The sequence below is a fragment of the Microtus ochrogaster genome, unplaced genomic scaffold (genome assembly GCF_000317375.1).
Source record: "Microtus ochrogaster isolate Prairie Vole_2 unplaced genomic scaffold, MicOch1.0 UNK23, whole genome shotgun sequence".
NCBI classification, from domain to species: domain Eukaryota; kingdom Metazoa; phylum Chordata; class Mammalia; order Rodentia; family Cricetidae; genus Microtus; species Microtus ochrogaster.
In genome coordinates, this window is record NW_004949121.1 from 3,144,499 (window position 1) to 3,165,288 (window position 20,790).

The 20,790-nt window shown below is 40.4% G+C and overlaps 1 protein-coding gene across 4 annotated transcripts in view; it reads left to right on the plus strand.

Moving 5' to 3' along the window:
• Positions 1 to 20,790, plus strand: part of March1 (membrane associated ring-CH-type finger 1) — an 817,915-nt gene that overhangs the window by 762,262 nt on the left and 34,863 nt on the right. For all 4 annotated transcript variants that reach the window (XM_026789574.1, XM_026789573.1, XM_013354007.2 and 1 more), the window contains one exon: positions 202 to 382. In XM_026789574.1, coding sequence (XP_026645375.1) covers positions 202 to 382 — 181 coding nt within the window. The remainder of the gene's footprint in view (positions 1 to 201; positions 383 to 20,790) is intronic.

A 20,790-nucleotide genomic window follows, 5' to 3' on the forward strand; every position in this document is an offset into this window, starting at 1 on the left:
AAGGACCGCCCACCTCCATCCAGGTTCAGTAAGTTGAGCATCCAAATTGCCCAGGCCCCCCCAAAGCCAGCACGTGTAGTAGGATCAAAAACCCACACACAGTTACAGTTTCTAATACAACTCGAGACAGGCAAGGCAGTGCTCCGTGGGGGAGCAGTGTCCTCTGGGAGAACTCATGTTTTGTGCTGCATCCCTCCCCAGGATCTGTCACTGCGAAGGAGATGAGGAGAGCCCGCTCATCACACCCTGTCGCTGCACGGGAACCTTGCGCTTTGTCCACCAGTCCTGTCTCCACCAGTGGATCAAGAGCTCGGACACTCGATGCTGTGAGCTCTGCAAGTATGACTTCATAATGGAGACCAAGCTCAAGCCTCTTCGGAAGGTACAGTGTGGGCGTGGGCAGAACAGGGAGGGGAGAAGGAGCATGCAGAGCAGCTTGCTTTCAACCTGGCTTCCTCTGCCAACATGCTAATGTTTATGGGGGCTGCTTGTCCTATAGTGGACTCAATGGGCAAAATGCAGCCATGTCTGCAGGTAAATCAGTTTATTCTGTTTTACATTGTGTGACTTCTAGATCTTATAATGGTGTACAGGTACATAAATTCACAGAGAAATATTTAACTGTGTATAAATGAAAAACACAATTAGAATTCAATGTAATTGATGAGAAGCTTGAGAATTTTGATCTTTTGAGGTCAGTATCCAAAGTTAGATGATAAAATCCACGAAATAACATGAACTCACTTGACTTTTTAAAAGCTGACTATTAGATAATAAGAAAATGATTTATTCTATAAGACATGGCCTAGATTATGTATAATTTCTTTTAACACTTGGTCAGATGTTAAATGAATCACTAGAGGGGGTACAAAGAAAGCCACTATTTTCTATATGGTTCACCAAGTTGCTAGAGAAATAGAAGTATATTTTTAAACTGTAAGATTTATCTTCACAGTCTTCATCTGTGGTAATTCTTTTATGGAACATGGTAGTAAGGCTGTGAGCCAAGAATAAAGTTAACAGTCTCCAGTAGAACACTTGTCAAGGGCTCTGTAAGGGTGAGGTGCTGCGTTCATTCATCCTCAAGGCCTGGAATTTACCATTTAACTTGTTCATCTTTTGCCTAACTGCAGCCTTGCACACGCACACACAAATGCACATGCACACACATACACATATATAAAACATATCTATGTATATAGATGCCTCTATATCCAAAGGGACTTTGGGCACTGCAATTTAAATAATGAATTGGCCCAGGACTGATTTTCTATTTAAATTAAATGCAGAGCTAACACAGATAGAAAGAGCAATGCATGGAAATAAACGTGAGGAGTTCCAGAACGAGAAGAGATGAATGCAAACAAGGATTTTCCACTAGGCGTCTAATGGGGGGCTAGCCATGTAGCCACTGTAATTCTTTATCCATTCTCTAAATTAGAGGGAGGGAGAGTAATATGCCCTATTTTTGCAGTAAACTTGATTTTTTTTTAATTTTTTTAATTTAAAAATGGTGTATAGATCTAAAAACTATATACAAATCACCTTTAGGGAGATGATTTTTTTTTTTTAACTTGGGATGACCCAAATGCCAAAAGGTGACTCTCTGATTCTCTGGGCCCCAGAGCAATCATTGCAGAAGTAGGACATGATGGATACTCTACACTCTCGCTCTATATGCTAAGCGGAAACTGTACTGATGGAGCTGGATGACATGCTTGTGAATCTTTGACTTTCTCTTCTTGTCCCTCAGAGAATGATAAGTTGTTTCACAGAGTCTGCAGCCTTCCTTGCCATTTTCCCATCCTCTACCCACACAAAATTTTCATTTCAACTTAGTCAAGCATAATATCTGAATTTGAGAGCAAAAATTGAGAAAAATAACATACTCGAGTTGTCTCTTTTATATTAAGCCTCCCAACATACACACATATAAACATAGAGGGAGCATAACATATTAACCATGGTAATGGAAAAGAACTCAAAACCTATCTTAACAAAAGAACTTTTTAAATATGACTTAGAACCTTTCTTAATGTGTCTTGATCAGAATTTACAACTAACCTGTTTGTAGTTGGAAAACAACAACAAAGCCTCATGGGAAAGTATGGTAGCCTGTGAGTTTTGTCCATAAAAGCCCCTACAACAAATGTCTTGGAGTCTTTGATCTGGGATATTTCCAGGGAGTGGCTCTGATCAAATTCCATCTTGTTCAGTATTTAGTATTTTAATAAAGCTTGCTTTAATTTGGCCCAAAAGGCAGAACTAGTTTTTCTCTGGCAATCTCAGGACTAACAGTAACCAGAATAAGAAAATACATCTGTGTATATCCATACAATGAATGTGTTGATCAACTCAACAGGAACATAACTACTTACTAGTGAAACAGCAAAACTTCTTTACAAAAAAGGAGCATTTCTTTTGACCATAAGTATTGACAAAAGACATTGTTTAAATATCCTTCATATTTGATAAGCATAATAGGTAGAGAGTTAGCTTCTAACAGAGATGTACCTCCTTGGTAGCCCACAGATGTGTTTTATATAAGTCATTAACTTGAATACTAGTTATCAACCTAACTATGTGATTATTTTGGGTAATATTTCACATATTAAATTTTGTATATCACAGCACCTGGCTTGACTGGAACCACATTCTTTATGACTACAGGGATGGGATTAGATGGGAATGGAATGTTGCTACTCTAATCTGCTTTAAATTCCTGGCATTTCTCGCCCCTCATGTGATCTTGAAGCCCCCCCACACACACACACACGCACCACCTGGACTGGAAGGAGAATGTGAATATTCAGTTCCTATGTAAGGCAGGATTCCTAGACATGACCATGAGTACATCCTATTCATACTTCCAGGACATTCAAAACCTATGGGAAGAAGTATTTTAAATTCTCATTCTCCTCTCTCTGAAAATATGAAACACAGCCAAGGACTACAGGAGACATTGCCTTCAGCCTTGTTTTAGATTGTGAGGTGGTTCAAAACAACATGTAAAAAGAATTTTAAGCTGTTCTAGATGGTTTGTTTTGATAGGATGGCAGTTCAACAGCATATTCTTTTGGCCGTTTTGAGTATTCATAAAGAATGCCATGCATAACGTTTGGTGAGAATATATTTAAAGTACACACAACTCAGTAATTACATTACAGTTTCCAGCATTCTAAATACCAAGTACATGAAACAATTAATTTAGCTAATGATTCTGGATCTCTACCATCAGTGAATGGAAGTGAAGTCTGTAGTTAGACGAGATGATTTCTCCAAAGAAAATGTCAGTCTTCATAGGCTGATGGAGCTTGGTCTTGACAGTCTCTAAAGATACCAGTAAATCCTTACCTCATTGATTGTCGTTACTACACCAAAAACTACAGTTAGCAAAGTCATCAAGGGAGTTTAATGTTTGTAGAAGAAAATCTTTAAAGTCAAAATAAAATGAAGGGTTCATTCCAGGGAACGCAAATCCCCATCATCTTTAAGTCAGTAGCTCAGCTACTTTTATGACAATCAATAAGAGTACCATTAACTAGCTTACTTAGGGCCAGAAAAAACTCTCAGAGCCCAGGAAAGAAAAAAATAAGTCACAAATAAAGCACAGTGATGAGCTAGTGAAATCTGGAAATGTACACACTGCTGATTAAGAAGCATAAACTAAACTTCCATTCTGAAGCTAAAGTCTGGGATTCCAAACTGAATCTCCCTGAAAGAGAAGCCAGGTGCTGACATAAAGCAGGTTCTCAGAGACAGCAAGTACTACTGATGACTTCTGTTCTGCCCTGAAATATATATGCACATGAACCACATGACAAATATAGAATGTATCTACTTACTTTTTATCTCATTTAACTAATTCAACCCACATTAAGCCTGTTTTGAGTAAATATGTGGATCCCATTTTAAATAAGAAGAAAAGAGTCATCATATCAAACTTAATGCCACACAATGCAAATATATTTATACTCGCTGCATGGTACATGATGGTCACCTAGCTCTTGAGTTCTCATTAAGAATCATAACATTCGTTTTTCTGAGTATGGAGGCACAAGAACCTGAGGCCAAAGGATCAGTGGATGAATGCTACCCTAGCAACATAGGGAGATGTTTTCCTTAAAAGGCTGAGTGACAGAATTTCTTCAATTTTTCCTAAACTATTTCTGATTGAAATGTTTTAAAAGAAATCTTTCTAAAAACACTTTTTTTCTAGGATATTTATCCTTCAGCCTAGAAGAAACACTTCTCCCAGACTCCTTGTCCCAGAAGCTCGGTTACATTACTACATACACAGCCAAACCCTGGGTGCAATAATTCAAAAATTTATTTTTTCTTCACTGGGCTTTTCTCAGTCTTTTTAAATGTGTTTTTCTGAGCTTGTCAGTCTGCCGTGTTCCTCCTTGCTATCAGCAACTAACGCCATTTCTCTGTTCCTGGGACAGCCTTAAACATACTTCTTTACTGAGTGCAACAATAACAACCAAGGGAGCTACCCTGACGGGTTTACCAAAGGTTGGACCTAGCTCTGGTGGCCTTCTGCAGGGTTCTCCCCCGATGGCCTGCAAGAGTTTTTGTGTTAGGGACATTAGAGCCTCATTCTGGAGTTTACAAAATTCCTTTTCTCATCCTTTTTAGTTCTCAGTTTTACTCAAAAATCTTGAAATCACAGGATACGAAAGCACTCAGCAGACGAAGCTGTTCTTTTGTCAACTGAGCTCGGGTTTGGAAATTCGTTATTCTATTTCTTCACATAAAAAGCTACAGGCCATGAACATCTATCTCTGTCCTAGTACACAGACAGAACTTTCTCTGTCTTTCTTGCAATGACCTTAATTCACAGTGCACACACATTCTCCTGTTGATTTGCACTTAGTTTCAGATACCACTCTAACACCCTGACAGGAAGCCTAAGGGGCTCAGAACACTTGTTTTCCAGCTTCTGTTGTCCCAATGCCAGATGCATTTTTCACAACTTGTTCACTGCCTACTAATGATTACATCAGACACTATTCTTCTTTCTTCCCCACTGTGCCATTCACAGAAATGGGGTGTCTGCTAGGCTGGCTGTCAATGACAGGATACAATGAGCACCCTCCATTGTGCCATTCACAAAAATGGGCTAGTTGGTTGGCTGGTGTCTGTTGTCACAATCAGGAAACAATAAGCAACCTACTAAACAATACAAAGATACTTCTTTAATATTTCAACTTGATAGAAGCATTAACTTTTCCATTAAATTGAGTTTTTTTATTGGTTATATTGCCTTAACACACAGATACCTCCATAATTACAATTGATATTTCAGTTAAAATAATATTACAGTGTGAATCCATGGCATTGCCTACACATCTTCTGTAAAGTATGAGATAGAAAACACAGGTACCTTGCAGCTCATTCTAGTCAGTAGTTGGGTCTAGTCACATGAGTTTGTTTCTTCATGTCTTTAAATGAAACACTAGTCCGTCAAATAATTACATAGTCATCTAGAATCAATATTGTAGAACAGTTTGTCTACAACAGAAATATTATTTCCTGAAGGCTAGTAAATTCTTTTTTATTTCTGAAATTCCCATGCATATATATAGTCCTTCTTCTAGGCAGGTTTGAAATCACACTACCAGTAAATCATGCCTGTATAGTCATTCCAGAAAGAACTCAATGATGCCCAACTCATGCATTTGCTCAACATACTATATGCTAAGAATCTACCTTGTGCCAAGAAGGCTCAGCAGCAGGAAAGATAAAGCAGCCCCACACTCTCTGCCTAGGTGGGGAAGAATGGGAAAGGGTATGAGACTATAAAGTGCTCCAGAGGGAATTGGGAAAGGGAGCCCAAAACAAGCTGGCAGCCAAAAGCATAATCTAGTAAAGTATCCTAGTCAAAGGAACATAAAAGAACAACTATAACCATGGAGCAAACGGGCTATCTCTTCCTTCTTTGTTCTTCATGCAAATATAGATGGTATCACTTAACCACTGGGCACCCCAGACTCTCAGGATCAGAATCAGGAAGTGGAGAAGGATTTGACAGAGGTTGTCACAAACTATTTTTGAATAACTTACCACTGACTAAATAAATGACTACTAAACAAATATTCAGTTCTTTTTTATTACTAAGCATATCTATATATTAATTTAGCTGTTTCTTTCACTGAAAACTAATGTCACTTTTCAGAGAAACTGTTACTGTCTATTATTATTCTAGTCATGGGAATAGTCAGTTAGCTCTGTATTAGCTTTTCTACTGAAATCTACAACCAGACAAATATTTACCCTTAAGAATATCTATTATTAGCTGGGCAGTAGTGGTGCATGCCTTTAATGCCAGTACTCAGGAGGCAGAGGCAAGCAGATCTCTGTGAGTTTGAAGCCAGCCTGGTCTACAAAGTGAGTTCCAGGATAGCCAGAACTACACAAGAGAAACCCTGTTTCAAAAAATTAATTAATGAATTAATTAATTAATAATTAATTAGTTAAAAGAATTAGGAAAGTGAGGTGTTCCTGTTTTATTCTCCTGGAGCTTGCTATGATGAAAAATGAAACACAGGCAAAACAAGATTATCTGCAGCACCAAGAGCTTTGTTATGATGACCCTTCCTCAAAAGGGGGGTAGAATTTTCTCTTCCATCTTAATTTTTTTTTTGACACAGGGCTTCTCCCTAGCTTTTTTGGTTCCTGTACTGGAACTAGCTCTTGTAGACCAGGCTGGACTCGAACTCTCAGAGATCTGCCTGCCTCTGCCTCCCGAGTGCTTCTTCCATCTTATAATACCTGAAGAATGATAAATATCCTTAAATCACTAAGGAATATCACTAGTTAAGAAAGAATAGTTCAGACAACAGCTGAAGCCAGGCCTGATGGCAGGATCTGCCATAGCAGCTACTCAAACAGCTGAAGCAGGAATATCAAAAGTGCAAAGCCTGCTTCCGCAGCTTAATGAGATGCTGTGTCAAATTAAACAGTAAAACATGGCAGGACATGTAGCTCAGAGGTAGACGGCTCGCCTAGCACATGTGGAATTGGGCCCTAAGCTCAGTTCCCAGTCAAGTCATGGAGAAAATTGATAAAGCTGATGTCCAGGCCTCAGAACTCCTTATTCTGCTGCTAATATTTAACCCCTCCTGAGCTGTGCCTCAGTTTCTCAGTATGTTAAAAGAGGAGATAGAAAAGTCATCTCATTAATCTTTCTTCCAAGTTAAAACCTATTCCATGAAAAGTGAAGAATTCATCTACCTAAAAAGAAAGGAATGTTTTAAATACTGAGAAAAACAAGATAGGTATGCATGGAGTTGTGTTCACAGTGCATCAAATTCTATGAGACAAAATGTTAAGCAGGAAAAGGGACTGATATTGTTCATAAAAACAGCCTGCACAACAGCATAATATTTTTGCTTGTTATTATTGAAATTTTATTTTAATTATAACATTTTGCCTTTCCTTTCCCCTTCTAAACTCTCCCATATACCCCTCCCCATTCTCCTTAAATTTATAGACTTCTTCATTAATTGTTACATGTACATTTATATATATATACATATATGTATCTATACATGTATGTGTATATAACATTATAAGGAAACAACAGATTGAGTCCATATGATGGTACATATATATGTATATATTATACATATAAATCTATGTATAAATATTATATATAGTGAATATATATATAATATTTTCAGGGCTGACCATTTGGCACTGGACAACCAATTGGTGTGCTCTTTGCTGGGGAGGACCACCTCTTGGCTTTACTCGGTTGCCTGTAGTTCTTTCTGCAGTTCTTTCTCCAGGGTTGAGGCCCCAAGGACTTTTCCAATCCAGTTTGGCATGTCCATTGGAATCATCTTTGTTCATTTCAGTTCTGCAAGGTCACCCTGGTGAGAACTTACATGTATAGCTTCCCATTTTACTAGGAGACATTTATCTCAAAGCAAATTCCTTGGTCCCTCCTCTGGCTCTTAGAGTCTTTCTAGCCCCTCTTTTACAATGTTCACTGATCCCTGAGTTTAGGAGTGTTTTGTAGCTATAGCCATTGGAACTAGGTCTCACAACTCTGACTTTTAATTGATTATAGTTAATGTTTAATATTTCTCATTGCTCTTCAGGGTAAACCATGATGAGAAACACAAGCACCTTCCTTCCTTGCATTAAAAAGAGAAAATAAAAAAGATAGCCGAGCAGTGGTAGCGCATGTCTTTAATCCCAGAATTCGGGAGGCAGAGGCAGGTGGAACTCTGTGAGTTCGAGGCCAGCCTGGTCTACAAGAGCTAGTTCCAGTAGAGGCTCCAAAGCTAAAGAGAAACCCTGTCTCGAAAAACAAAAACAAACAAACAAGAAAGAACCCAGAAAAAGAAGATAGGACTAAAAGAATTGAAGTTAGGAAAGGGGGGAAAAGGAAGGGAAAGGGGGGAAAAATATAAAAGGGAGAATGTGTCTGTGGGAAGTTAACAAGAACAAGGTTTCCTACAGAAAACCAGGTCTGGGTCGAGACTCCATTCCTTCTCTACTAAGTTGTAAGCTGATGTTTATAGGCCAAGGCAAAGCCAATTCAAGTGCTTCTTGACAGTTATTGTGGAGCTAACATGTTTGGGAAAGGTCCCTGACCCTCAAAAAGGAGTCTGGATGGGTTAGAAGCCATTTTTACTTGGCACTGAGGAGATAGCCTGAGATTTATGGTCCTAGCAAGCTAGTTGTAAAAAATCAATAAATGAAAGAAGAGAAAAAGGAGGAAGGAAAAACGAAAAGAAGGAAGAGAAAAGGAAGAAAGGAAAAGAAAAGAAAAACACAAATATTTTATTTTTAGAATGGGGTTTTTATAAGTATTAGACTACTTCAATATAAAGTTGTAGCTGAAAAGTTTTTTTTCTAAACAAATATAGCTACGTTTGGAAGCTGAGAAAAGGCTTGAAAGACTAGAGAGGATCTACTGGGCTGTATTCGTATATAAGATGGCAGTCAGGCGTCTGAAAGAACATAGTAAGAAAGGAATGCCCAGTTAAGTTCCAATAATCCCACTTCATCAAACAGCAAGCATTTACTGAGAATCTCCTGTGTACCATTTGCTGGAGGCGGGCTGGGGGCACATCTGGTTCTGAAATGTGGGAAGGTCCACACAGCTTCCCCTGAGATTATAGGAATGAGTGAGACACAACTTCTCTGACCTTAGAGAATTTGCATTCTGCTGTGGTGGGAATGGAGGTAGGAAGTTTTAAAGTGAGTTGACTGGATTCCACATTCTTCATTTTGATTGATTGTGGCTTTCTATAGTGACCTCCATCTGTTGCAAAGAAAGGTTTCTTTGATGAGTGGTAAGCCATATTTATCTTTGGGTATAAGGACATATACCAGAAGCTATACCCATAAAGTCGCACTAATGTGATTGCCTAAACATGAACTGAAGGTGAACGACAATATAGACATGCCAAAGAGGACAAGGAAAATCCCCAAGAGACATCAACCTTCCACAAAGAACTATGGGTAACTAAAAAATGCTGACAATAGGAAAAATAGTCTTCCCCAGGAAAGAGCACAGCAGTTGGTTATGTAATACCAAACGGTCAGCCCTGAAAATATGCATACAAGTAACACTACACAGATGGAGCTGGCTACATTTAGGAACATGTATGTGTATGCATGCATGTAATAGCAAGGAAAAAGAGGCCATAACTTTAAAAGTGCAAGGAGAAGTATATGAGAGAGTTTGGATGTAGAAACGGGAAGAGAGAAAGTTGCATGTATTATAATCTCAAAAACAAAAACAAAATGACATTAGAAAGACCGAGTTGATGGTAATAGCTTGAAATAGATTAGATAATGGTATAAGAGATAATTACAGACCTACAGGAGGATTCTTATATTTCCAGCAGTAAATTCTAACTGGAGAGAAATTTGTAGGATAATTTTGGTGATAAAGGCCTCAATATTCAACTGCTTCTATGTCTTAAGAAATGAAGAGTTTAATGAAGAAAATTCCAGTAAGAACTTTGCTGATTGAGTACGGTGACCTAGGGACAGGACAATGCAGAAAGACAGCCCTGCAGAAGTTGGCTACGAAAAAAATACCGTGTTTGTAGAAAGTGACTGAATCTCATGGACCATTCACACTAACAGTCAGGTTATCAATGAATAAAACAGCGCTGCTTCATGGCAATGAATAGTCCATAAGGAACTGGGATTTCATAAGGGGAGATTGAACTATGACATTCTGTAGTCAACATACAACTGGTCCAATGGATGTAACCACTGCTTAGCCCGAAGTGATTGTCACAATCAACACTTCTTCAAATCAGGCCCCAGTTCTTACCATGAACACACACTAAATTTGATCAGCAGGAGTGAACCAAAGCTGCCTATGACAAGCTTGAACGATAATGCGCCTGCTTTTCCACTCGGCATGGAGTCCATTAGTCAGAATTGCCACTGTGTATTCACTGTCACTGCAAGACTTCCACCGATGTTCCTACTCATCCATGGGCTCCCTTTCTGTGGCCAGAGGCTTGAAGAGCTGTCAGCGCCACCATCAGAAGAGCAAGTCAACAAGTAGCCTTAGCCTTGAGAGGAAACCATAGACTCTTCCATCGGGTACCCTAGCTATGACCCAGAAGGACGGACACACGTGATGCTTGAAATGAAATCTTTCTTTGCTCTTAGGCTTCATGGCCATCAGCACATCTTCTTTACTGCCTTGGCCGGCACATTCAGAGCTGTCACTGCCTGGAGACAGATGCTGTCTGAACTTACGGAAGCTTGACCAAGTGGTTTTCAACTCAGTTACTACAGATTCGGTTCTTTGGCTCTTGTTATGTACCCCTCTGGTCCCAACTCATTTCTGCAGTCTCCAAGCTAAGAAAGCAAAGTCACACAGGACACCCCTTCCCTGAGGACCATCTCTGATTATATCAGATGAATCACATTATGAAGCTATGTTGGAAACAAAACCCATACAACATATTAAGCCAAAGAAGAACATAACTCTTATTTTTTTAAAGAAATATCATTTTATGACAGGAAAATCTCATTCAAAATTGCTTTATGGTGATTTATTAGAGCAGAGAATCAGAGCTGTGGACTTTGAACAGTGGTACAAAGAGACACTTGCTGAGGAAGGAAGCAAGCTGTTTTAAAAACCTGTCTTTTCGATAACAGGCTTTCCATCTGAGGCTTGGTGCTTCCCAGATAAATCTGTCCTTGGCCAGGCCACAGTAATTGGACTGGATCTTAACAAGCTTTTCCCTATGTGACTCAAAACCAGCTTTGGAGCAGTAATCCTCATTTATGCTCTTATTTACAAATATGCAATAGGCATAAGTGATATTCCTTGGGGAGAAGCTTTGAAAAGGCGACTGCTTGAAAAACCAATAGAATCAGGGCAAGACATCTTTTTCTCAGCACAATCAACATTCAGAGAAAGTGCGGAAGGCCCTGGGTGTCTTGTAGATGTACAGTGTACAGGGAAGGGACAGGCTGGGGTAAAACACATTTCACTCCCCTTCTCCTTCCAGTCTTGGCTGCCCAGAGTTTCCATCTTGTCTAACAAGGCTCAGGATAAAAACTGAGAACTAGTGTTTCATAGGTCAGGTAACACTGCCTTACCATGGAATTAGTTTTCTTTTAACCTAATTTGGTAAATCGTTGGCCATGTTGACATATCAGAGGTCCTGCATTGCCATGGATTTCTTGACAAAAACCCTTCCATGTTGTCAAGGCAACCAACTTCACTGCTTTTTTTTTCCCCCTCTAGAAAACAATTTCCAACATTGCAAACCCTAAATCACAATCATCCCTTATAAAACTCAGGGTCAGATATGTCCCCTCTATGTGTAAAGCTGTTACTTTTTTTATGAGATACTGTGTCGTTACAATGAAAGAATTTGACTTGAGGGATAAAATGTGTATTAAAACACCGGAGTTAAAATAATCCCCTAGCATTTTCATCTTGTTGCTTCATTCCCAGGAGACAGGAGATTCTTTACTACTTGCAGTTACAATTTTTTGAAACTGCTGTATCCATGTCGACATATTTTGAGTAAATTTCTATGTAAATTATTTGTCATCAACAGCTTTCTCATGGTTTGTGAAATTAAATGGCTGGAAAGAAAGTATGTCGAGGGGTTAGTACCCCCGACTTGTTACATATTTTAAGAGTCAAGATCTTTTGAGAGTCCTTTTCCATGTAAAAGGAGTTACTTTGCAATTCCCTGAGAATCTCTTGAATTCAAGCGGTAAGCAACCTTTTCTCCAGAGACCTTAGTCACAGCCCAGTTGTTTTAAAGAAAAATCCCAAAGGAAGGAGAGGAAGAGGGGCCTGGTGCTTTCTGTTAGTTCCCTGGTAAGAGGAGCTCACTTAGTTCTGAAGAAGTAATGATTATTTTTAGATCTAGATCTCCACGATGAACTACATAGGCCACATTTTGTTTAACAGTAATCCCAAGTAATTCTCCATTCTTAGTCAACCGGTACCAGTGGTTTAAATATCCAGTTATGTTTTCAAATATTTATAAAGCTCCATTGCCCTTACATTTTTGCTTGGAAGTCAATTACCAAATTGGTAGTCATGCTAACTTTACAGTTCCCAAAAAGGTTTAGAATAGAAGTGTGTGGCTCTAAATGAAGTTTCTGTATGACACTTGGTGGGTCACAACACTTTCACATCGCACGTGTCACCTGCTTCAGCCGGCACTGGGTTGCTGGGTAGTTCCTAATATTCCTTCCTTTTGCTTATGATAAAAGGCGAGAAAATAAGAGATGGGGAGGCAGGAATTGGGGGCATGGTGCTCTCTAAACTGCTTACTGCTCTCTGAGGATGTTGATATCTTTAGAGACCCAAGAAAACTTCGCAGCTTTCCGTCCTGGGAGAGCAGGCTGTTTCTCTTGCTGAGCAGGCTCTGTGGGGCCTTCTGGAGCTAGGAATGTGCAGGCGACCACTCTGAGGCTATATCACCTGGGATTGGCCACTTTGAAGCTGTCCAAGATATAGATTTTGGGGGAAAACCTGGAGTTGGTGCTGGGGCAGTCTGCAGTTGATATGAAATCTGTTGGTACTGATAGACCAGACAAAGAAGGTAAAGTTAAAAAGCTTAAGAGAAAAATTTTATCCAGGCTGTACATTTTGTACTTTTGAAACTTTTAGGCCAGTGGTCTCCTAGTTGGAGATAGGGAGTCCTAAGACCAAGGGGGAGAGAGAGAGAGAGAGAGAGAGAGAGAGAGAGAGAGAGAGAGAGAGAGAGAGAGAGAATCCCACCCTTAGGAATAGGCAGAATCAGCAGATGGGGAACAGGTTGTTAATTGACTATACTTATCTGGTGTCCATTTGACCTTTGAAAGGTAGATTCAAGCCGACTCCCTGAAGTTTACAAGAATTTTTTGCTTACAGAAAGAGACATTTTAGGTATGTTAGCATTACCATTGTTTGTAATTGGTACTGAAATCCACATAGTAGAAAAGGCAGTAGATTTGTGCTGCTGAGTCACAGTAGAAGATTGAGAACCCACAAGTTAAGAGCATGAACATTCTTCCCTCTATCTAGAGCATTAGGCGTTGTTCTTTACAGTGGCAAGGAGTGGGTGGAGCTTGTTGCTTATTGGAACAGGGTACCCAAGTGGCAGGACACGCCAACAGCAGTTCATAACACTGGGTACATAAGATGAGGTAGATGTTTTTAGAAGAATAAGACATACTTTTAAGTCTGTACTTAGAAGACAACCAAATTTAAAATCTTGAGCTTGTAACTATGATAATAATAGTCAGTGTTGGCCAGAACTAGACTAATAACTTATTAAAACCCATTGGTTAATGTTAAAATTCTTTTGAAGTTTTAATATAACAATAATGTGGAGAGAGAAAAGAATTTGAAATATTTTTCATTTTTACATATATCTTAAATCACTTTCTTATATCTTTGCAAATTGCACTTACGCACCTTAAGATGCCTTCTTAGACCCTTATAACTTTTATTTATATAACTTAAACATTTTTCTCAACCCTCACAACTTATGCTTTTGCATCCTCACACCTGACATGAAATTCACCCTTTTTTCTATCCAATCATTCGCCATGTGACCCAGGTGATTGACTACTGACAGAGCCATTGTAATGAGTTCCTTTGAATGATAGAAGAGTAAAACATTACATTGAAAACTGTTTTATGACTTCCTGTCTTTTTAGAGTCTGGTAGCAAGGTAAACTGTATCTAGATCTGGTAATAGCTCTAGGTAATTGGGGCCTAAGGCTCACAGTTTACATGTGAAGAGGTCTAAAAAGGATAAATTTCACCTGAGTAAGCAGAAAGTACAGACCAAGCAGCTTCTGAATTGATTAAAACTGGCAGAGGCTCACTGGCTACCTGGGCAATCTCACTGAGGTCCCCCATGGTCCTTGCAGGCAGAGTTCCCAGGGCAGCATCATTCTGCAGCCGCCAGACTCAGACTTTTCCTGTGGAGTAGGAACTCGTGCGACTGTCCTACCTTGTCTAGGCAAAGTGGAGCAATTGACTCCCCAGTATCCTGCTTGTCCACAGTTTGGACAAGATCCTGGCAGTGGTTAAAGTAAAGGACTTTTTTTTTTCACCAGTGGCTGGCCTTGCCACATTTAAAACAAGCTCCTGGGTGGATTTCTTCTCTGTCCCATCATCTTCTTTGGAGGAGATTATGAGTGTTGCAATAAACTGGCATGTCTAATTGTGAATAGAGCCCCTCCCTCTTTTAAATTAAACATTCTAAATGCCATATTCAGCAGATCTCTGAAGCGTTTGAGAACCATCTCTTTATTAAGTTTACCTAAACTTAGCAAACTTTGTTTCTAGTTACATACAGGAGGCTAAATAAATCTCCTTCCGTGTAACTGTTACATTGGCACTTAGCATGACTACAAGTATATGTCTGAAGACATTAAGAATTTGATCATTTATATGGTAACTGGCCATTAACTTGCATATATTAATTGTCCTTAACAGTTAAAATGTTAGCAGTTTTCAAAAGATTAGGATTTTTTCAGCCTTATCCCTGTTAAGTTAAAACCTTAAAAATAACAATTTTGAATTGAAGCTATTTTCATATCAAAATAAAACTTTTAATCTAGATACAGTCTATGGGAGACTAGCAAGTTTACTGATTTTTTTTTATAGTACACCATTGTAAAATCCTGCAGGGTTTTTTTTTGTTTTGTTTTGTTTTGTTTTGTTTTTAGTATGGCTTAGTCTATCCAAATGTCTAAAGCTTAGGGTAAGGAAAGACAAAGAAGCTAGACAAATATTATTGTGAACCTGAGTAGACCTTAGGAATTTTTAAGTCTTGATGATCAAACATACCTTATTTACTAAACATATGCTGTTATGTATCTAAATTTTCCAGCAGCTTGGTGTTGAACAGTTAGCAAAGACATAAGTAGCTATCTTAAACTAGCTTTTGTTAATCTGAATAGACTTTTATAACCTTAAGTTTTTATCTTCCATATACAGTAAATACAAAACCAGAATTGAACCACGTATATAGTATGTTATAGCAAATATAACCTAAATTTTTATCATCATACAAAAGTCCATACTAATCCAAAATACTTTGGAGACTTGTTGCTGCTTCCTTAGCCTAAAAAGAGACACAGTAATACACAGAGAGCTCCTTAGGACTGAGAAGGTCTATAATTGTTGCTGTATGCCACATGGCCATCTAAAGACGGTGGATAAGTCACATAGCATATACTCTTTAATCTTAGTAAAGTGGCTACCAGCCATGTGGCTACTTACATCTTGATGAGGTTATTGGCCAAGATGGAGGAGAGCCACATGGTTGTTATTTAAAAACATCTGTTTTCCTAGTAGATCTATTTTATAGTGAGAGCTGAATCCAAGTTACACACATATACAAGCACAAATATATCCTAATCAAGAATTGAATCACATATAATACGTTGGAGCAAATTAAGATTATCTGTATATAGATTTTAATTATGTCTTTTGTTATAAGGTTAAAGCCAAATTTTGTTACAAATTTTAAAGATTTCAAACCATGCTCAAGAAATATACAAATCCTGAGATAGAGTTTACAGCATAATCTTAAGAGATTTTTTTGTTATTGTTTTTGTTTTTGTTTTGTTTTGAGAGCAGAGCACAAAGAAATTGTAGAGATAAAAGAGAGTCTTAAGAGTGGAAAGTAAGGAAAGTGTGTTATGCCCAAATCCAAGAAGTCCCCGCAAAAGCCAACAAGGAGACCAAGTCCTGTATGTAAAAACAAAGAGCCTTTATTTTAATCGTTTGCCAACTTGGTCTCTCCGCATGTCCAATGTATTGGAATAACAGGAAAGCCCCGAGCTCAATTAGAATTGGGTTTTTATAGAAGTAAATGTCAGAGTCTCTGAGGTTCAGGACCCCTGATTGGCTGACATTTGTCTAGGGGTGTCCTGGTGAGGTGTGCTGGCAGGTGGTCCTATCTACAGTGGTTAGAATGTTAGGAATTTCTTTTGAATGGTCTGCTCCTAGGCAGTGGTTGTGTTTTTCTGCTACCAGGCATTGCTTCAGGGTAAACTACTGAGACTCAGGCCTCTTATTAGATTTATGGAGTGTCGAGTTCTACTCTGGCAGGTGATAAGGGTTGGAAATAAAACACTTTCTTTGGTTGACCTGCCCATATTTAGCTTATTATGGCTGGCCCCCACAAGTGCAGAGCAGAGCAAGTTTAGATATAAGATACTCGGGTATCATTTGCCTGTGCAGCAGCAGTTGTTGGGATATGAAGGAATTTGGAAATCAAGGCTTGCCAAATTTAGGCCATTGATTTGTACTGAGGCAAACCTGTTGTGATGAAATCTGGGTCTGTGGAGGAAAAGGAAGAGGGTCCCAAAACAGAACATCATATGAGTGTGTTCCTATAAACTCCAAGAGAGGTGAAACTATGGGAATGCAGGCTGGAGCCAGAGACAGCCAGGAGAGCACAGGGGAAAAGGGAACCAGAAAGCTTCTTTAGTAGAGAGACACATATAGGTGGGTGTAGCAAGCTAGAGTTTGGAGAGACAGTTGCCCATGTCGTGGGAGCCCCACGTGTTATGATATGGTGAGAGATTGGGTGAGTTGGTTACGAGGAGCCCCAGGGTGGAAGAGAGACATAGGCCAGCTTACCTGGGGAGTTTTATTGGAAGAAAAAAAGGTAGTGGGGGGAGGGGAGAGAGGGGAGAGAGGAAGAGAGTGCAGGGGAAGAGAGAATGTGTGAGAAGGAGAGAGAGATGCAGAGAGATGCAGAGAGAGGAGAGGAAGAAAAAGGAGTAAGCAGAGTTCGGTTTTTTAAAGTTATGGGGTATGGGGGTGCAATGCACCTGCACAGAGACCACACAGCAGGCCAGGGTACTGCCTGCCTTGCTCATAGGAGTGATGCACTCTGTCAGGTCCCCAAGTGGCAGGGCTAGATGTGCCCGGGTGCTAACACCAAAAATGTAGAAGCAGGCTCCTCCGGGAACTAGAGAGATACTTCTGGCAGAGAACAGGAAAAGGAGGCCACAGCAGCAGACAAGTTCATAGGTGCGCACATGCAGGGACCAGCGGGCTAGAAGAAGGCAGCCGTTGAAAACCAGACTCTAGAATCTGGAATCAAAGTCACAAATAAAATCGTACATACCTAAGGGGAGTCAGGGCAGCAGCTTGGTTCAGAGCCAGCATGTCAGGGGAGCGCGGGTGGGTGCTGGGCGCGTCCACGCTGCAGCCGGGCTCTCCTTCTAGGTCCAACTTTCGCTCCCACTCTGCAACAAACGCACAATTCCATCCATCATAACTTCCAACAGGACATTTTCACAGTGTGCGAGGTAGAAGAGACCGGACAAAACCAGTCAGAGCTTGGAGCAGAGAAAAAGAAATAGGGGATGTAGAATCCTTTTCCGTTACCGTCAACTGCTTGCAGTATAAAGACAAATAAGTTTGAACCTCCTCGGGTCTGGTGCCAGGTAGAGAGACTACACTTTCTGTGGGTGAGGAAGATCCGAAGTCCAAGGCATCCCCAGGAGTCAGGAGGACTGAGCGAGGAAGACACAAACTGTTCAATAGATTGACCTTACACTGGGCAGAACCCGGGGCTAAAAGCCTGAGGAGACGGTCACCTGGTACCAGAACTTTCAAATAAAAAGAAAGGGCAAAAGCCAAGCTAAGAAACAAAGCCTCGCCCAAGGGAAAGGAGCAAAGGAGGAGTTGGAGAAGAGGGTCAACCATAGATTTATAAACCAAGGCTGGGGGCACATCCACTTCTGAGAATACCAGAGGGGGACTGGACGATCAATGGTCACTACCCCTGGTCCAGGAAAGCATTTGCGTTGACCAAAGGGAAAACTTAAACAGCTGCCGAGGTTGGCTGCCCAGCGATTAGCCCAGGTGAGTCTATTGCAGGTGGAATGAAGATATGGGATACGATCCTAGCGCAGCTTAGACTCCTGAGGGACGAGTGCAAACGCACCGGGATGTCCTAGTCACCAACATTAAGGTTAGCTGGAAGAGTGCCTTGGTGAATGGGCGACTGAGTGAGAGATCAGGTCTTGGTGTGGGGGGTGGGGAAAGCAGGGCTTTCAGAGGGTATGAGTGCTGTATTTAGAGGCTGGTGACAATGTAGCTGCTGGTATTAAGTCTCTGAAGAAGGGGGAGGGGTGGATCTGGAATGTGGGCGGTTCCTAACAATGATTGGCGTTGGTTCTCAGTCAGTTAATCTAGTTTCTATGAAGTCCAGAATCCAAGCCTTCCCACCTCAAATAATAACCTACCAAGAAACTCCCTCACAGACATGCCCAGGCCTTGCCCCCTAGGTATTTCCAGATCCTGAAAAGTTAGCAGTCAGGACTAACAACCATCGCAGTGGGTAGGGAAATCCATATAGGAAGTTAACTGACTGCTTAAGCAGGCTGTGGTAACAGGAAGCAAAACCATAAGGCAACCATGAGGAAGATGTGTACCTGGGCCCTCTATGGAGTTGGGTGGGTAAGAACGGCCGAAGCAAAGATGAATGCATGACCAATTAAATGATTTGTGAGCCTTCTTTCTTGTTACATTTGTGTTTGGAGACATTTCAATAAATGAACCACTAAATACATAGACTGTCAGGTCCCTGAGATCCTAAGGGAAATCTCCTCCTAGGATATCATGAAATAAACCCAGCAGAGGGACTGTAAACTAAGAAGATTATGTTAATGGTCACAATCATTAGCCAGAAGCTCCCAATTGCTAACTAATGCCTGCACTGTGCTTTGTCATGTACATAGCTCCGTTTAATCCTCCCCAGAACGACAAATTGATGTGTTGGGGTTTTTCATAAGAGCTGTTTTGTAATAATGCCGACGTGTGTGTGTGTGTGTGTGTGTGTGTGTGTGTGTGTGTGCGCACGCGCACGCATGTGTACAGATGCCCACAGAGTCCAGCATAAAGCACTGGACTCCAGAGTTGGAGTTACAGACAGTTATGAGCATCCTAATGAGAGTGAAGCGAACCCAACTCAGGTCCTTTGGAAGAGCAGCCCACGCTGCTTACTGCTAAGCCGTCTTTCCAGCCCAGAAGGTCATAGTGTCGCAGAGAAGAAGACTGAGAGGGGAGAGGGTTGAAGAACTTTAAAATGTCGTCCCAGTTTTCCACATGGAATACCTGGATTCGAGCCTAAGTGATTGCTATATCCAATGGTATGGGAGAGACAGGCTGAGAATTAACAGAGACCTACAGCCGTACAATGCGCAACCAATGAGGGACTGTGGAGCACTCGGTTCTAAACAAGGTGTCTTTATCAAACCCTTTCCCTTAAGGCCTAAGAATATATACCAAAGAGGAGGCAGAAAGCCTGTGAGAGCCAGACGGGGTGAAGGACTCCTAGGAAGCAGTGTGTTCCACACACAGCAGGACCAAATGCAAGAATGAACTCACAGAGACTGTACCAGCACAGAATCGAGCCAGACATGGATGCCACCCCTACCCGAGAAGTTCTTTGCAGTTACTAACCCCTTGCAAAGGAAAAATAAGTTTTCACCAATGGAGTTTCACGGAGTACATCAGCCACACTTGAGGGCAGGCCTCATGCCCAGGGGCGGGCAGTCAGCACAAAACAAAGTCTGTGATTTTGCTTGTTTTCTGTATTCATTTGGGCACTGTTTTAATCTTCCTGGTTTGGGGTTTGTTTGTTTTGATTTTCATTTTGGAGAAGGCTGGGGTGTATTTGTTTCCGTCTTTAGTTTTTGAGAGAGAATATGAAATTAGGTGGACAGAGAACTGAGAGGTGGGAAGGAGCTTGGAGAAGCTGCGGAGGGCAAAACCGTGATAAGAATATATTATATGACCTAAAAAAAAAAGAGTAAGGAGAAGTTATATTGTCAAGGTGGGTTAGGCACTCTTCCCCCCAGGACAGCAGTTGACATCGGATATGCATAGAGGGAACACAGATGCCATTGAGATACAGAGGTGAGGACATTCTAGACAACCATACCTCTAAGTGCACAGAAAACGAACAACTTAGAAACTGAAAATAGTCGTCTGTCCTGGAGAAAAAGATGACCGCAACAGAAAAAATATTATAGAAAATTGGAGAAAATTCAAAAAACATATAAACAATAAATATAAACACAATTCCACTTCATTAGCAACCTAAAAAGTAAAACATTTAAATAATCTTTTACTGCTTTATCATTGCTTAAATCCTAAAATTTACAGAGACTAATATGGAAAATATTTAATTATTTTACAGTGCAGTGTGTGTTTGTGTCTCTGTGTGTGTTTGTGTGTATGTGTGTGTGTGTGTGTGTGTGTGTGTGTGAGAGAGAGAGAGAGAGAGAGAGAGAGAGAGA